Source organism: Sander vitreus, chromosome 1, assembly GCF_031162955.1.
Source record: "Sander vitreus isolate 19-12246 chromosome 1, sanVit1, whole genome shotgun sequence".
NCBI classification, from domain to species: Eukaryota; Metazoa; Chordata; class Actinopteri; order Perciformes; family Percidae; genus Sander; species Sander vitreus.
In genome coordinates, this window is record NC_135855.1 from 12086740 (window position 1) to 12104913 (window position 18174).

The 18174-nt window shown below is 39.2% G+C and overlaps 1 protein-coding gene across 1 annotated transcript; it reads left to right on the top strand.

Annotated features, from left to right (window-relative positions):
* The first annotated feature begins 16559 nt into the window (after nt 1-16559).
* On the top strand, nt 16560-17661 carry fibinb (fin bud initiation factor b). The gene has a single exon (XM_078265592.1). The coding sequence runs from the start codon at nt 16954-16956 to the stop codon at nt 17575-17577; it is 624 nt and encodes a 207-aa protein (XP_078121718.1). The 5' UTR covers nt 16560-16953; the 3' UTR covers nt 17578-17661.
* The last annotated feature ends 513 nt before the right edge of the window (nt 17662-18174 follow it).

Sequence of the window (18174 nt, forward strand, 5' to 3'; positions counted from 1 at the left end):
CTTTAGGTGTGCCCCAGGGATCTATTCTTGGCGCCTTACTTTTTAGCTTATATGTTCCATCCTACTGTATGCCCTGCTCTAATGACTCAAATGTATGTGGACAACACTATAATTTATGTGCATGCCAAGATAAAACAGCAGGTGGCACATTAGTTCATGGTAGCAATGTCCAGTATCTTTGACTGGCTAACTCAATTCGTTCTCACTTTAAATATTAGCAAGACTGCATGTATACTTTTTAATCAGGATGAAAAATGTCCATCAGCCTGCAATTGTTGTTAATTTAATTGATACTCTTTTTTGATCCCCAATGGGGAAATTACAGTTAAGAGTGAAAAGCTTCAAATTGTCTTAGACTTTAAGTACCATGGGATGATTATCAATTTAAACCTCACCTTTGAAAAACAGGTAAAAATAGTCATCCGTAGAGTAAACTGAACCTTAGCCACTTTAAATTCATTAAGAACCAATTGACAGCCTATGAGGTATCACCACTGTCATATACAAAGTACAACCTCTTGACCTTTGATAATTTTGTCCACCTAGCAGACTCCTGCTTGAGTCTGCTAGTATGCAGGTTTGCCAGATCGGGTAGCAGATCTGTAGTTCGAATGAACTGGACAATGTAATGTAATGGACAATTCCGCTTCCAACCTGTAGGGGGACCAAAGCGGGAAAAGTTACCTAGTGTTGCTTTAAGGCAATTGTGTAGTACAGCACATGTCCACTGAATTTGGCTGGTCAGCTTTCTCCATTATAGCTACTTTTGGAACACAATACCTAGCACTATCAGATAATACTCTACGCTCTAGTTTTAAAAATTGAAATCATGGCTGAAACATAACCAACATGTGACCATTAACCAATCATGTTTTGTATGATGTAATGTTTTGAATGGAAAGTGTTTTTCATTTTGTATTATTTAGCCTATAATGTTTATTTTCTGTACTCGTGTAAATCATATATCATAGTAACATAATTTGATGCAATTACTCCTTTGTGGATTTGCCTGCCAGGGACTGCTGATAACATTTAGCTATTGAGATCATTCTGGGACAGTCAATGACTGTCCATTGTCCCTGGTAAATAAATAAAAATAAATAAATAAAACATGGAAAATGCTTTGACTTGATTGGACGCTCGTTGTGGCTGTTTGAGGATATGCTCTTGGACAGGCTGCTGTCATTCATACTCTGCTATACATTAGCAATGAAAGAACTGGAAGACTAGTAGTAGTAGTAGTAGTAGTAGTAGTAGTAGTAGGAGTAGTAGGAGGAAAGAGTTTAAAAATAAAATAAAAGTTGTATTTATCTGTGGAAAGCATAGTGGTCAAGGTGTTACAGTTGTACTCAATATGGCACCAGTACCTTGATGATATGTCTTTGCCTGTAATTTAACAAATCATTTGAGCATAGTAGTTCAAAAGTATCTCTAATGGTCTTTTAGTGCGCAGCCTCTTTCACTTTGAAGGAAACCTGGCAGAAAAAGCCAGTTGAAAGATCTGAGGGGATACAGCCAACCCAAACAAATATATATTTAGACCCAGTATCTACACCAGCAGCAGCAGTAGTAGCATGGATCAGAGGTAGCATCAATCATTGTTATTATCTTACTTCAACCCAATGTACTGACATAAACTTTCACCATCAGGTCTATGTTACAATATCTGCTGGCTCTTTAGATCCTGAACCTCTATACCTCTAAATGGGTATATATGCCTCTATATAGCTGCGTATCTGCAGGAGATTGATGCTGTTATTCATTAACAAAATGGCAAACTAGTCACACAGCGCCACCAGATGGCTACAAAATCGTATAACTTGGGTCAATTATGACATGCACACATCAACATTGACTCAAAAACAACTCCCCTTAGTTAGACTCTTGCCAATCCCGTTGGTGTGCATAAAACCGCAATCAGCAAATTTGGCTCTTGAGACTCACTGGTAATGGTTTTCATCAGAAATGCATCATAAAATTGTGTTGTGCAGAATTAACTGGCTGCTCAGTATGTTTACTTTTCCAAATTTCCTGTGCTATGAATGAAGTAGTGCATTATTTATGCTTCCTGAGTTCAAATACCATAAAGTCCTTGAAGTCATTATCTACTGAATGAGACATGTACCGAATGACGCCACTCCCGACTGCATATGAAAAGCATTATCTTTAATGGTTATTGTTCTCCTGATGTTACAGGCTGTGGGTTTGAAATGGAAAGAGGTCACATCTCAGGTTTGTATCATTAATAACGATTAATGGCTGCCCTTTACAATAACAAGAATTATTAGATAAACGGCGGATATTATGCTGCAAATGAACTATTTTTAAATGAAGACATCCTTTTAGCTACCAGGGATTTATCTCAAAGCTGCTACCAATTTAACTTCAAAGGTCCCTCCAGAAAAAGTCTCAGTAAAGGTCCCTTCAGTCATTGTTGTCTTTTGTAGCAGTAATTGTGTAGTTAAAATGATGTGACCATTGGACGGAGTTCAAGTCGCATTAGATCTGTGATCAGACGAGTGACGTAGGACTATTTCCACTGCAGCCAAGCTTCACAATCTCTTAATAAAAAGGTTTGTGTTTTTTGCTCTTAAAAGGCTAACATTTCTTCCATAGCTCTATTAATTAAGTACATTTGTCTTTGTAAAATGCAGTTGTCATATTGATTTTATAGCGCAGTATGCTTAGCACTGCTACCATTTCAGTTTCTTCCTCAGTTAATTTTGGTGTGAAATTTTCAATCAAAAGTGTCACCCGCAGATAAAACTGCAGCTCTGCTGAAGTGTGGATTGGGATGTAATGAAAATGCAAATTACATGAATTATTCTGTAATAATAATATGTAATGTAGCTGGAGATACGGTATATAGTTGTAGTTGGTTTTGTAATACAAAGTTAAAAAAACTTCAATCATATCATCCTAAAAAGGCTTGATAATTGAGATAACGATTTCATGGTTGTTAAAGCCCAGCGTAATTTATCGCAAGTTTGTTTTTCAAGATATAGGTAATTTCATATCTTGATAACACTATATATCAAGATATAGCATGTTTTCTGTTAAGTAAATAAATAGTTTATATGAACTAACCACATGGTAAAGCATATTTATGTATACTCCTTTTGCCTTAATGCTAAGCTAGCTACCGTACTACATGTGGCTGTTTAAAGATTGATCTCATAAAGAACAAAATGGGCAACTGTGTGTTCAGACCGAAGTCGTTGCTCATGAAAAGCATATAATGAAGTCCAGTGACTGTGTGTCATTGCAGTTTTATGGCCGTTGAATCATATTTGGCTTCTGAGGATGTTACAATAAATGTTATATGGCACTTGGAAATAAAGTATCACACTTCATTTTCTCTGAAAATGTTGAAATCTGAATGCATTTGATTTCTCATTGGTCTCCACAGAAATAATGACGAAACACCCACTGTCCTAACTCCAATTCTTTTCTGCCATAAAAACAAGTTCACATGAGGTTCACTGTGGGGAAGTATTCCCTGTTTCTCAAAGATCAATCAAGCCACACATGTGCGCGGACACAGCGCCAGTTCAAATCCTTGCTTTGCTGTCTATTAGTCAGAACTGTCTTCATTTTACACAGTGAGTCAAAGGATGTGAGCCAGCCTGAAAAGCAACAGCTGGAGCCTGCCAGGGGCAGGGAAGAAGACCATGATTTGAAACAGACAAGAACTTGGAAACATTCAGGCAATAGCAATTTCATTTCATTATTTATCTTGAACAATCAACAATGTTGCAAAAGAAAAAAAATAATAATTAAAACCACAAAATACAATAATATACAACAATACCTTTACAACAATACCTTTACATTACAATTCCATTCCTGTGTTTCGGTCTATTCTTTTCTGTATTGGTCAAGTAATGATTTTTTCCCGATTTACAGCCTCCCTCTCTTGGCTTAAAATAATTCTCCTTTGTCGGCTACGGCCGCTGAACAGGCTACATGTTGTAAACAGCCGTTGCCCGCTTGCCTGGTCCTCCGGTAACGTTAGCAGTTAGCAGGGTTAGCATGGCATGGCCAGTCGGGATCACTTTACTAGCTGTGTCTCAATTTGTTTTTGCGAATAACCAACTCGGGTACTCTAGCTATATAATTCATAATTCATGTGAGTACACAAATGTTGAAATGACATAAAATGCCCGTCCCTAGTAGCCTGAAGCTAATGCTTAACTGTTCAGGAGGAAATTAGCCAACTCTGCGTCCTTTTGGGCTCTAAGCTGTCCCCATCTTTCAAATACATCTCCAATATTTACCCGTGGTTTGTTATGTCTCTGGTCACACAACTGTTAGAAACATGGCGTTTTTTTTTAGGTTGGGTAGAATCTGCTTTCATGGCTGTAGTAACGTTACAGCTGTAGCGTGCTGGTTTACGTTTTTACAGGTATATCTGGCAACCTGGCCTGGCTGTCAAACTGGGCAGTTAATATGAGGCCTAATATCTTTTGGATTTTATTACAGTAAATATATTACATGGTGGACCTTTAAAAAAACTCTTGATGGTGTTTTAAGCCCCCAACGTTTCCTTCCAGGCAGCGCTGTGACCGTTGACTTCAAGGCACCTAACCATAACCTTAACCATTGCCTAATCCTAGTGCCTTCCAGGCAGCGCTGCCTGGAAGGAGATGTTGGGGTCTGAAAACACCAATAAACTAAAAAAACAAATGGCACTGGCATATCAAGCAAGGATAACTTTCTCCATAGTTGTCAGGCACATCCAATTATCAATCACAAATCATGTTAAGTAATAATGCTGCATTCCAATTAATGAACGCCAAAACAAAATTACGTGCCAAGAAACATCTTATTTTAATCCTGCACGTCTCTCAGGGTCAGTAATTAATGTTTGACTTGCTAAAAGAATCATACAGTTATCTTGCAATAAACATCCCCAGTGTGAAAATGGCTTCACTGAGGAAGAGATCAAAAGTGGATCCACATTAGCACAAAAGTATTTCCAAAGCAAAACTGAATTACCAGCCACTCTGAGATGTCTTTTGTAATGACACAGGCATTGAGTGTGCAGACAAATGGATTTGTTCTTGGGCTATTATCTCAGGCTGAAAAGAAATAACTCCATTAGCGTGGGGGGACTGTGGGCCTGGGTTTCTGGAGCAAGGAGAAGATAGACATGGGAAGGAAAGGAAGAAAAGAATAAATGGTGGATGGAATACATTTGGCGGAAGTAAACTTAATACAAACAGCAGTTAGTAAACAATATTCGTATTGCAAGAATTAAAAACAGGAGATGCATGAAAAAAAGCTTGTATCCTGTGTGTTCAAACTCTAACCTCTGATTTCCGATATAATATTTAAAATATTCAGTATACAAATGTGAAAATAAAAACATTAAGTGCCATAATTTAATATTGACAAAAGGATTGAATGTGTAATATACGTATAACTGTGCATTATAGTGTATATATATATGTATGTTTCCATTATCAGTCCAGCTCAGAGTTGTTTTCATCAAAGATTATGTGGAACGGTATACATGAAGACAAAATGAGTGCTACTATGTGCTACATTCTTAAGACACTGACTCAAAGCTGAGGTAGATTAGATCTCTGTCTGTTCTTTCTGCCTGTCTGCTCCTATTTGGACTTGTTTGCCTCTGCTGACAGCTAACTTCTGTTCTGAAGTAAACCCCACTTTTATTTCACCTGCTCTCCCTTCGCATTCTGCTTTTTGACACACACACCTACAGTACACCTACAGTATCAGAACAGTGACAATAAGTGGATCCATTAATGTTCATGCTGGTTTAAATATATTAATGAACTAAATTTCCAATAACATAATACAGTGCAGAAGTCGGTCCAGATAATCCTCTGGGAAAAATATGTGCCTGTGTAAAATTTCACGGCAATCCATCCAGTAGTTAGGTATTTCAGTACGGACCAAACCGGTAGACGGGCTTTGCCAAAAACCACGGAGCTAGCACAGTTAAAACATCAATTTTGTTGCAGTGCACGTGCCCGCCAAAGTGTATTTCTAGTTAGCCAGGCAGGAAGTTGGTTAAAAAGACTAATTGCTCTGGAGCATATCATGTTATGAACATCGGTAAAACCGCTGCCTGTTTGAGACGTCCACCCACATCTGCACAGCAGGATAGTGCTAAAAGAAAAAAAATGATGATCCATCACATCTGTTCATATGGAAATAAGGTATATGATTTATTCTGCATACTAGAGTTATAGGCCTTATGTGAAGGCTGGAACGGGTCCAGAGACTTGTTACACTCACATAAAAGACTAACACTAAACCAACAGGATGGCCAACATTTATTACAGCTGTAAGAAGAGAGAACCTCACACGTACACGAGTTCTGCCTCGCCAGAGCAGAGAGACACTTTAATACACAAAAAAATGATAGGAGAGTTGACTTTACAGATACAAAGGACATTTGGCTTTACAGATACATACTGTAGTTTGACGTTCTGCAGACAAGGCCATGCATCTTCAGCACTGGCTGTCTCCCTGCTGTTCTATCTAAATCCTCCCTGGCCCACAAACTGTCTGGGAATACAAAAGATTCGCTGACGAGGAGAAACAACTGATAATGAAAAAGGATAAGAATGAATATTGGAATTTCTCTTCGTGTTACATTTTGCAGTCTGAGTTGCTGCACAAACAGATTCTTAAAGGTCCACATGATTTATGATGTCACTGGCACCATCCTGTAGTCACTACGCTGGGTCATCATTTTTTTTGGCTTGAAGCAGAGTGCCAGAGGGTTTTGTGAGAGCGTTACAAAGTATGGTGTCTGAATATAATTTGAAGCCAACTGTGACATAAGGGCTCAAAGAGAGCAATGTTGTAAGAAACGTAGCCAAAAACATTTTCATGGGTTTTTTTTAATTATGCTTAATTGGGTGAAACTGAGTGTGGCAGAATTTTCAGCAGACATTTCACAATAGAGCAACTCTGGACTCTGGTCTGGACATATATATATTTATATATTTTATAAATATTTTATTCTCATAGTTATAATACTTATATGTCATACCAAATTATTTGAAACAAGATCAGTATCAGAAAAGAAAATCTTGTGATATTGTTAAATTGTTTATGGACGGTAAATGTTTCTTTTACACAGACTACAACTCATTAATTAACTAGTTAATTAATTAGTTAAATTAAAAAATAATTATGACTGAGTTGCAAATCCAACAACTTCTTAAAAGAGATTGATGTGATTCATTTGTTGAAACTGATTTCTACATTTTATGTATGTAATTAGTACAATTACAACAATTAAACATTTATGCTTCCACAACAGTCAACTACTATGTGTTTTACTTGATATAGGAATAGACTGTCCTTTAAAGCTATAGTGTGTAGTTTCTGTCTCCTCCATGAGGAATTCTAAGTAATGACTGCAATTGTCGTTGCATCCACATGACGCACACGTGTACCGAGTTGACCGTTTTCTGGGACACGTTTTCATGCTAATCGAATGTGTCTATAGCTTGAAACAAAATAGCGCAAACCGCTGATTAGCTTATAAAGCTATTCGTCGGGGCACGGGTAAAGTAAAAAGAAATCGCTATTTCTATACCACTAACAAGGCTCAAAATAGCACCACACTTCAACGGTAGCATAATGAGGGTCCCTACATGTAAACTAGGGGCGGACCATCTGGCAACTCTAGTAAATGCCAGAGGGACCGGACCATTTTTTTAATGTGGGCCAGTCAGATATTTTTTTTGAATATACATAAAATTGTCTTTACAATGCGCAGAGGACGGGTTTTTATCGCTTGCACGATTTCACTATGGTTATAATAATAATAATAATAATTATTATTATTATTATTATTATTATTATTATTATTATTAAGCATTTGGCCAGTTGGCAACAGCCGGGCTGTTTCCGAGATGGGCCGACTGACCCAATCAGAAGTTACTCAAATTGGGACATTCAGTCAAAATCAAGCACTTGCTCTGGGAGACCGGCTGCAGCAGCGAGAAGCTGCTGCTGACGGGCAGAGAGCTCTGACTGCTGTCCATCCGCGCAGCCGTCTGATGGCATCAGTATTAAATTGACAGTTTCATTACCGGTTAAAAACGTCTCATTGTCGCGTTAAATAGTAGTCCAATTCAGTGTTTTGGTACAGTTGATTTTAACGAGTGATGCGAAGTGTAGGCCTATGGGAGTACACATGAAAACCCTGAACAAGCAGCGTCGTTCTGCTCCGTCTTTCTGCTGTGCCCCATTCACGTAGTGTCACGTTTTACACTATGTAGGTTAAACTCTGCAATTAATGCATGGTTCACATGTACATGGGGAGAACAAGTATTTGATACACTGCCGATTTTGCAGGTTTTCCCACTTACAAAGCATGTAGAGGTCTGTAATTTTTATCATAGGTACACTTCAACTGTGAGAGACGGAATCTAAAACAAAAATCCAGAAAATCACATTGTATGATTTTTAAATAATTAATTTGCATTTTATTGCATGACATAAGTATTTGATCACCTACCAACCAGTAAGAATTCCGGCTCTCACAGACCTGTTAGTTTTTCTTTAAGAAGCCCTCCTGTTCTCCACTCATTACCTGTATTAACTGCACCTGTTTGAACTCGTTACCTGTATAAAAGACACCTGTCCACACACTCAAACAAACAGACTCCAACCTCTCCACAATGGCCAAGACCAGAGAGCTGTGTAAGGACATCAGGGATAAAATTGTAGACCTGCCCAAGGCTGGGATGGGCTACAGGACAATAGGCAAGCAGCTTGGTGAGAAGGCAACAACTGTTGGCGCAATTATTAGAAAATGGAAGAAGTTCAAGATGACGGTCAATCTCCCTCGGTCTGGGGCTCCATGCAAGATCTCACCTCGTGGGGCATCAATGATCACGAGGAAGGTAAGGGATCAGCTCAGAACTACACGGCAGGACCTGGTCAATGACCTGAAGAGAGCTGGGACCACAGTCTCAAAGAAAACCATTAGTAACACACTACGCCGTCATGGATTAAAATCCTGCAGCACACGCAAGGTCCCCCTGCTCAAGCCAGCGCATGTCCAGGCCCGTCTGAAGTTTGCCAATGACCATCTGGATGATCCAGAGGAGGAATGGGAGAAGGTCATGTGGTCTGATGAGACAAAAATAGAGCTTTTTGGTCTAAACTCCACTCGCTGTGTTTGGAGGAATAAGAAGGATGAGTACAACCCCAAGAACACCATCCCAACCGTGAAACATGGAGGTGGAAACATCATTCTTTGGGGATGCTTTTCTGCAAAGGGGACAGGACGACTGCACCGTATTGAGGGGAGGATGGATGGGGCCATGTATCGCGAGATCTTGGCCAACAACCTCCTTCCCTCAGTAAGAGCATTGAAGATGGGTCGTGGCTGGGTCTTCCAGCATGACAACGACCCGAAACACACAGCCAGGGCAACTAAGGAGTGGCTCCGTAAGAAGCATCTCAAGGTCCTGGAGTGACCTAGCCAGTCTCCAGACCTGAACCCAATAGAAAATCTTTGGAGGGAGCTGAAAGTCCGTATCTCCCAGCGACAGCCCCGAAACCTGAAGGATCTGGAGAAGGTCTGTATGGAGGGGTGGGCCAAAATCCCCGCTGCAGTGTGTGCAAACCTGGTAAAGAACTACAGGAAACGTAGATCTCTGTAATTGCAAACAAAGGTTTCTGTACCAAATATTAAGTTCTGCTTTTCTGATGTATCAAATACTTATGTCATGCAATAAAATGCAAATTAATTACTTAAAAATCATACAATGTGATTTTCTGGATTTTTGTTTTAGATTCCGTCACTCACAGTTGAAGAGTACCTATGATAAAAAATTACAGACTTCTACATGCTTTGTAAGTGGGAAAACCTGCAAAATTGTATCAAATACTTCTTCTCCCCACTGTATGCATGAACTGTGGTGGTCCGTTACACTGTAGTCTCAACATCACTGATCATTTTTGATCAATAGAATATCGAAAACATTACACTTCATAACGTTTTGTATCCATAACATGATTGTGTTATTGTACAATTTAGCAGTAAAAGCAGTAGCCTATGTAAGTCAATCCTACATTTTCCAACTTGGGAGCAAAACGTGCTCCTTGGGGAAAAAAGTTACCATAAAGCCAAACTAAACAACTGGACTTTAGGGTCAAGTGTTGTTGTATCTGGCCCATGTCCCAGGTGTGAAAGCCCCCTTTACTGGACTACTGAATATAATAATATTCCATTATATTTTGTATTTTAAATTGTTACCTGCCACCAGAATTTTGTGATTTCCTTGCCATAAATATAGACATTTTTATCATAAATTGGTGCCCAAATATTCATCAGAATGCAGGAATTGAAGTCTTTTACCCTCAAAATTTCCTGGGGGAGACCAGACCCCCCCCCTGCTTTATGTGTTCCCCCAAAGGCCAATTCTGAGCAGGGGACAGACAGTAACAACAAAGAACAACATACTGTAAAGAATGACAGTAACAGCATACAAACGGCATAAACAGACAATATGTGTACATTTGTTATAAACGTGTGCTCTTTAAAAAGTAGTAAGCATTGTTTGCCAGTTACTTACATTAAATGTTTAAAAATCTGTTACATAAGGTACTGCTTATATTATTTCACCATCTGTACACAAATGTAATTAGTGAATGCACGTGCCCGTGGGTGGGGTTGCATGGTAATGTGGGCTAGTGTGACTACAGTGCCAGGGCTGAATTTTGGTCCCAGTCCGCCCCTGATAAAACCGAAGCATTGAGAACTTTTTAAGTGTACAGACAGTTTATTACAAAGCTAGATTATAAAGACAGTAGCGTTCACATATACAAGCAGGCGTCATGACGGAAAAAAAAACATCCCAGAGAACGGTTCACTCAGCACAGATGTGTTATTAACCCCTAGGTCATGTTACGCCGGAATTGTCCTTTAAGACAAATATAAGTTTGTTTTTATTTTTTATCTATTTTATTTTGTCCTCGTTAGGGTCAACTTTTGTGATCCAGGCTTAGGTCCCTGATGTGAAAGCCCCCTTACTTTATATTCCATTATATTCTTGATATATTTTAAATGTCATCTGTGATTTCCTTCTCATAGGATAAATAAAGGTATTCCCACCATAAATTGGTGCAGGATATTAGTCTTTGATACTCAAAATAACCCTGGGGGAGGACACCCAGACCCCACACTTTGATTGACATTTTTATAAAAGAAGCAATAACACAAGGGTGTAACAAAAGACCCCCGAACCCAACCCAGGAGCTCTACTAACCATGTTAACAAAAAGGAGTAAGCTTGCATTGCTCAGGAAAGGAAATAAAGACAGAGTAGTAATTGCTGTTATAACTCAACACCCAACACCCAAACAAATGGTAATAAGTATAAGTGGTGACAGCATTATTACTAGTAACAATGAAAAACAAAACAAAACAAAAAAAACAGTGTTCAGTCAAGAGTTCCAGTCAAGCTCAGCAAAGTCAGGAAGTTAAGGCACTGGTAGTGGCAGGGTGAAGTGAGTTATTTCCGTGCCTATTGTAACACCAATGGAAGAGGTTGCCCAGCAGGCTGAAGCGTATTTTTAAGCCATATATGAGGTAACCTCCTTCAACCATAAGGATACAAGAGGGGGAAGTTCACTTTTCCACATGATAGCAATGCACTTGTTCCCAGCGATCAAGGCTAGTTTGATAAAGCGTATATTTTTCCTCCTATCAGCTGGCAGAGCCCCCTAACAAAGTCCTGGCAAATGAGGGATTTCGACTCCTAAGACCTTTTCAAGCCCCAATAGTGTGTTCATTTTGTACAGCTCCAAAACATATGCATCAGGTTACCTGTGTCTGTCTTGCATCTAGTGCAGGTTTCTGAGATAGCACTGTTCATTCTATGAAGTCTTTCCGGTGTGTAATAAATTCGATGGATAAGATTAAGCTGTAAGAGTTTGTGGCGGCTGTTGTAGGAGAAGTTTTGGGCTTCTGCACATATTGCCTTCCAGTCACTATCCCTGAAGGTGCGATCCAAACATTAGTATTTATGACAGGAACATTGTATCAGACTGGATTACACTGCATAAATGTGGACTTTGTAGTGTTCACTCCCTATAGGTGTCACAGCGACAACTCCATCATATAATAATCAGTCCTGTCATTTCAGACCCTGTCATTTCTCGCCTGAACAATAGTCGTCGGTTGATTCCCACCACTCCCTAGTCATCAGGTCATCACCTGCCAGCAGCACACCTGTCCCTCATCCCCTATAATCAGGCACTTAAGTATATGCTCACAAAGACTAGCCCCAATGTAGCATTAGGCCATTGTGTTTCAGCCATCTATTCCATGTTCTGCTTGTTTGTAAGTTTTGGTTGCTGCCATTTTTTTAAATCTTTTATCTGCTCCTGTGTGGCCTTGTTTGCCCTTGCGGACAGTCAACTTCTGTTCTGAAGTAAACCCTTCGCCTTCTGCTTTTTGACACGCAACACCTACTGTGCCAGAACAGTGACAATAAGTGGATCCATTAATAATCATGTTATCATAAATATATGAACAACAAGGTTTCCAATAACGTAACACGGTTCAGTCAAGAAGTCAATCTCAGTTGGTCCCAAAAATGCAAAATAAACGCATTTCTGCAATCACAGGAAACACTCTTTGAGCCAAATTTCCTAATCACTTTGAGTCAAGCTCAGTTTAGGAAGTAGAGGTTTGCCAAACTGGGATCTAATCCCAGCTTGCCCAATTAAGCTCAAAGTTGGAGGCACTTTATCACAAATGAGTTGTTAAATGTTGCTATGTATTGTTAAATTCCAATTTCATCCAATATCCAGACTGAGGGGAACAAAACAGATGCTTCAGCAGCTCACACTGCAGAGAACTGGTTGAGAAAAAACAATAACTGGATTGTGTTTTTGCGTTTTAGCTTTAATGCAAAAAAAAAGAGGAAGGTCACCAACAACAATCTCCTATGTGAGTAGGTGGAGTTCTTCTCCTCTTCAAAATGATTTTATGTAAATGTTAGCATGCCACAAAAGACTTCAAATCAAAGCAAGAGGGACACACCCTAAACCCATAACATGACTTCATTTTCCATTTTCCTTTTCGTCTGACACATTGAAATTCCTGCTGCAGAATAATGTCACAGGGGAGCCACTCTGGTCTCTGACAGCATACTGTATGCCCTGTTTTTAGTGGGGCTGGCACTGCAGGTTTCTAATAAAGGCGGAGTTGCAAACATGCTAACACATCGTATTACTGCTGAAGCAGCGGATAAAATGTGTAATTGTAAAATCTTCAGAAACGTGGGAGCAACAGTGACACTGTGACAAGGACTTAGTGACAGGCAATGTCAAATTATGTTTTTTCAATTATTATTATTGAGGTTAGATACAGTCATGATGAATAGTTCCCCACGTCATAAATCAGACGGATGCACATGACCCTGGTTTATGTAACTTATGTAACATAGTCATTCACTCACTGTTTTTGTATTATAATACGATATTTTATCAGAATCAGAAAGTTTCATTATTTAGGTTTGCTCATACAAGAAATTAATTTTTAACAATGAGTTTAGCACTTAAAACTCGTTCGGTTCTGCTCAAGCTTTAATTTATGCAGGTCACAACACTGAGTGATCACTCGTGCAGTGGAAAAATGAGAGACTCCTCAGAGGTAGGTGATGGTGTAATGTCTGCTGTTTCCACTGGAAAGATTAGGCACACATTGAGTGGAATTGTGGGTTTATCTAATTAGATTGCTCTTAACATGTTAGTTCTTGAGATATAAGATTACATTTATTATTCCCCTGGGGCTTTGCTTTTGTAACTCTAGCGGCTTTAAGCACACTGGAAAAGTACTACACATCTTAAAATGTGTCTTCTAGGAAATTTCACAACTTTGCTGTCACAAGTACAGTTATACCCAGTGTAGTGAAATATCTGGACAAAGTAATAGGTCTAAACTGAAACAAAGCTTTAGCTCAACAGGTGACCATCACATGCACTTCTATTTCCTTTCAACTAAACTAGACTTGTAATTTGATGCCAGCAGGTGACTAAGGAGCAGGTGGTCACTAACAGAAGCTCAGCAAACATGTTTTTAGGCCTTCTGGATTCAACTTGTAGTCTATGTACTGCCAACTACACAGGCCAGACATATGCTTTACAACATTATTTCTGGTGTTAGATGATTACACTTAGTTATATTGTTGAGTACATAATGATCAATTGCAGATTTAAAAAAAAAAAAAGCCTTATTAAGTTGAATTGAACTGTTTTATTCTTGGATATGTTTCAACTGCTGTGGAGAGTGAAGAATATTTATTTACAGTAGATCAGTAAATAACTGATGTAGCCTACTTTTATAGTAGGCTATATTATAGGCAGTGGAGTGAGAAGTAAAAATGGCAATACCATAATGTAAAAACACTCAGAAACAAGTATATTGAATTATTGAATATTGAAGAAAAAAAGTGATAATAAAGAAATCCCATTCACGGCAGCTATGCACTATTTTTCGAGCCATTTGATAAGAGAATGCCTACAAATCTGTACCTGATTTGGGAAAAACAGACAGTTACCAAGGAAAAAAGCATTCTGTAGAACCTACATGCTATTTTGTATCTAATAGTTCTCCAACTGTCTTAATCATTCTGAAACCAGAACACAACAAATGTTAAGGGTGACTCATTTTTACTCCTACGGAGCCCCGGAAGGGTCATGGCAAGAAGTTTTGAGGGGACTACTTTCAATATGTTTTGCGTTCTCTTGCAATTGTATATTGCATTCCCTCGCAATATATATTAATAATAATTTCTTCTTCCATTCCTTCTGAGCCATGTGTCTGTGTTGCATTCAGCTGCCCAGCGCAACGCCACATTATGGATCAGCTTGTTGAATTTTACTTTGAAATGGGAATGCTAATATACTGCTTAATGGGCATATTCATATCTGTTCTATAATCAATATTTCTTGAATGTATGAAAAGATCATTTCCGATGTCAGAGGTGTCGCATGTGGCGATGAACCAATGCTGAATTATCAGAGAATCTGCAGCTCCCCTCTGCCGTATATATATATATACATATATATATATATATATATATATATATATATATATATATATATATATATATATATATTATAGAGAGGTAACGCAAAATATATTGCGTGAGAATGCAAAACAGATTGCTGTGACCATTCTGGGGCTCCGTACACTCCTGCCACCTAAAGTTTGCATAACACAGGTAGGTTAGGAATTTGATGTAAACAGCATTACTAATCTTGAAACCTATTTTTATTACACACAGAATGAATGTTTAGCTGACAAATCTGCTACATTTGAATCCATCCCAAAATAATCTAGGCTGCTTTAACTGCAATACACTTAAGAAAGCCATACATCCTCTGAATGCCCTAGGTTTCTAGTTTGTGGTCATAACGTTTCATGAGGCTGTGATTATCCTAGAGGTCACAACAGGTCATTTTAAACTGTGTCGTCAAGTTGAAAAAAAAATGGTCTCATTACAATGAAATGGCCACTATGGGATCACACATGAATAGAATTGGGCTCATTGAATCCGCAAGAGTCTCTGCTTTCCAGTGAGACTCAATTTATGCAATTCCAAGACTGTTTAGGGGCCCCAGTATGCACAAATATTCAAATACACCATTTTAAAATAGGTGAATATATCAAATCTATACTGCATGGTTTTTGCCCAAAACTGCACAGGATTAGCATAAAGTGGGCATGTCTGTAAAGGGGAGACTCGTTGGTACCCATATAATACATTTTCAGGATTAAAATGGACGGCTAAAGCCTCTGAAAGAGAGTAAAGTCGGCCCAAAGGATTTGGGGGTTTTGAGAAAACATTTGTGCTGTAGCCCCAGAAGCCACCCCGCCCGCCACCCCGCCCCAGACAGTGCATCATATTTTGTGATCTTATGTTTTGTATGTAAAAAGTACTACTACAGTAAATGACAGTATAAAGTGAAAGAAAATGTAAATAGTGAAGTATAAGTAGGCTACAGTAGACTACATTATATTAAGAATCGTTTCTAGTATTTTGTCTTTTTTTTGCAAACATTCTGTCTTTGTAACAGTGTCAAAAGACAACACAACACAAACACACTATACATAATATTGACCACTGTTTCTGATATTTTGTCCTCCACATCTCAGCAAAACTAAAATCCACAACTGCATAACTCAACAATGAATGTAAAAATGATTGTCAAAAGTCTAAAGAATTAGCCTACTATATAAGTTAAATCTACATTTCTGCCACATGTCATCTGGTAGCCTATTTAAAATTATACGTTATATAAATGTAGCTACTGGACTTTAATTAGGCTACAGGACTGTTGTGTTGGATTACGTTTCAACTTTTATAAATGTGGTCATTTTTCAATACTCCCTTAACTTGTCTAACCATCTACACCAACTTGTCACAGTTATGTGAATTAACACTGGTTTCAGTGGGGCTTTAACAGCTTGGCTGCCGCTCCAGACTGAATGCAGCCTTTTAAAGTGACGGAGAGGCTGTAATTTGAGAGTAGCAGAGAGGTATTATTAGCCAAAAACCGAAGCGCGGCACTTGAGACATCCAGATGTTGCGTTTGAGGCACCAAGTGAAGTCGGAGTACAACTGTTTCCACGCTGAAACAAACTTTAATACATTGCTTTTCCTGTTCACTAGCAGTAATGGAAACTGACAGGCTCGATTAAAGGAAGAGAAGTGAGGCTGTTATAACATTTTTACGCCATTTTTACCTGTTTGGACAAAAGGACAACAACAAAGCCTGAATTTAACTGCGCAGCTTGGACGTTTAAACCTGACTGAAATGTTTGTGTTTCTACGCCGGGTTGGAGTTAAATAGTCCATCAAGCTGACACTGTCGCTAAAATAACGTTTCAAACTTTAACATTTAATATCTGTCAGCGTGTTTGGGACAAGTGGGCATCATGGTTTTTCTTCACTTGCTCCTGTGTGCCGGGGTGTTATCACTGCCTATGTGTGGAGCCTTTTTCACCGGACCGTTACAACCGGAGATGTCTAACGGCACTTTTCATCATTATTTCGTGCCGGACGGAGACTACGAGGACAACGACGACCCGGAGAAATGTCAGATGCTATTCAAAATGACCGACGAGCGAAAGTGCGGTCTCGACGAGGACCAGGACGCCGTCATACGGGATGATTTCACTATCATCAAGAGGCAGATTGAGGACTCGGCCAGGGTGCTGGAGGGGATCGGCAAAAGCATCTCGTACGACCTGGACGGAGAGGACAGCTACGGGAAATACCTGCGGAGGGAGACGGCTCAGATAAGCGAGGCGTTTACAAACTCGGAGAAATCTCTGCTGGAGCTGGAGGTGAAATTCAAGCAGAGCCAGGAGAGTGAGCTAAAGGAGGAGCACCGGCTCAATGACGACTTTCTGAACATGATTGTACACACACGGGACGTCCTGAAGGATACGGTGGACATTTCTCTGGGACTGAAGGACAAGCACGAGCTCCTGTCTCTGATCATCCGCAGCCACGGCACAAGGCTGAGCAGACTGAAGAACGAATACATGAAGTTCTGAGAGAAAGTAGTTCCTACACGTCTCATTACAGTACTATTTTTTATTTTCGTTATGGTGGAGTGTGTGACCATGAGGCAGAGGCAGAGGCAGGAGTTGAGCAATTTGAGCAGTCATATCAGGGATACAAACTAAACTTAACGGGCCAGTTCAACTAAATAAAAAAATAAATAAAAAAAATAAAATACATTTTCTTGTTTAACTCTAGAGCAGTGTTTCCCAACTTGGGTTTTCTTCCAAAGGGTCAAAACGAAACCATATGTCTGAGGTCACAAGATGGTTAATGGGAAAGGTAAGAAGAACTATTTGAAATTCATTTCTGACTTTTCTCTCATCTTCGCCGTTTCTTTTTGTAAAATACTCAACAGTTCCCCTTTTGATTGATGCTCAAAAGTATTCAAACTAAATGATCTCATCAGTTTTGTAAGGGAAGTTGTTCACTGCTCATGAGGTTGCAGGTAGCCTACACTTTGTTTCACTTTAAAGGGTCAGAGACAAAAACGTTTGGGATTCACTGCTCTAGAGGTTTGTAGCCATGCAGCTAGTTTTGGTTGAAATCTCCAAAGCTGGATTACCAAACGGGCAAAGAAGGCAACTGCC

Bases quoted from the DNA above. Each gene is read 5' to 3' on its own strand.
- fibinb (XM_078265592.1), top strand. From the start codon at position 16,954: ATGGTTTTTCTTCACTTGCTCCTGTGTGCCGGGGTGTTATCACTGCCT.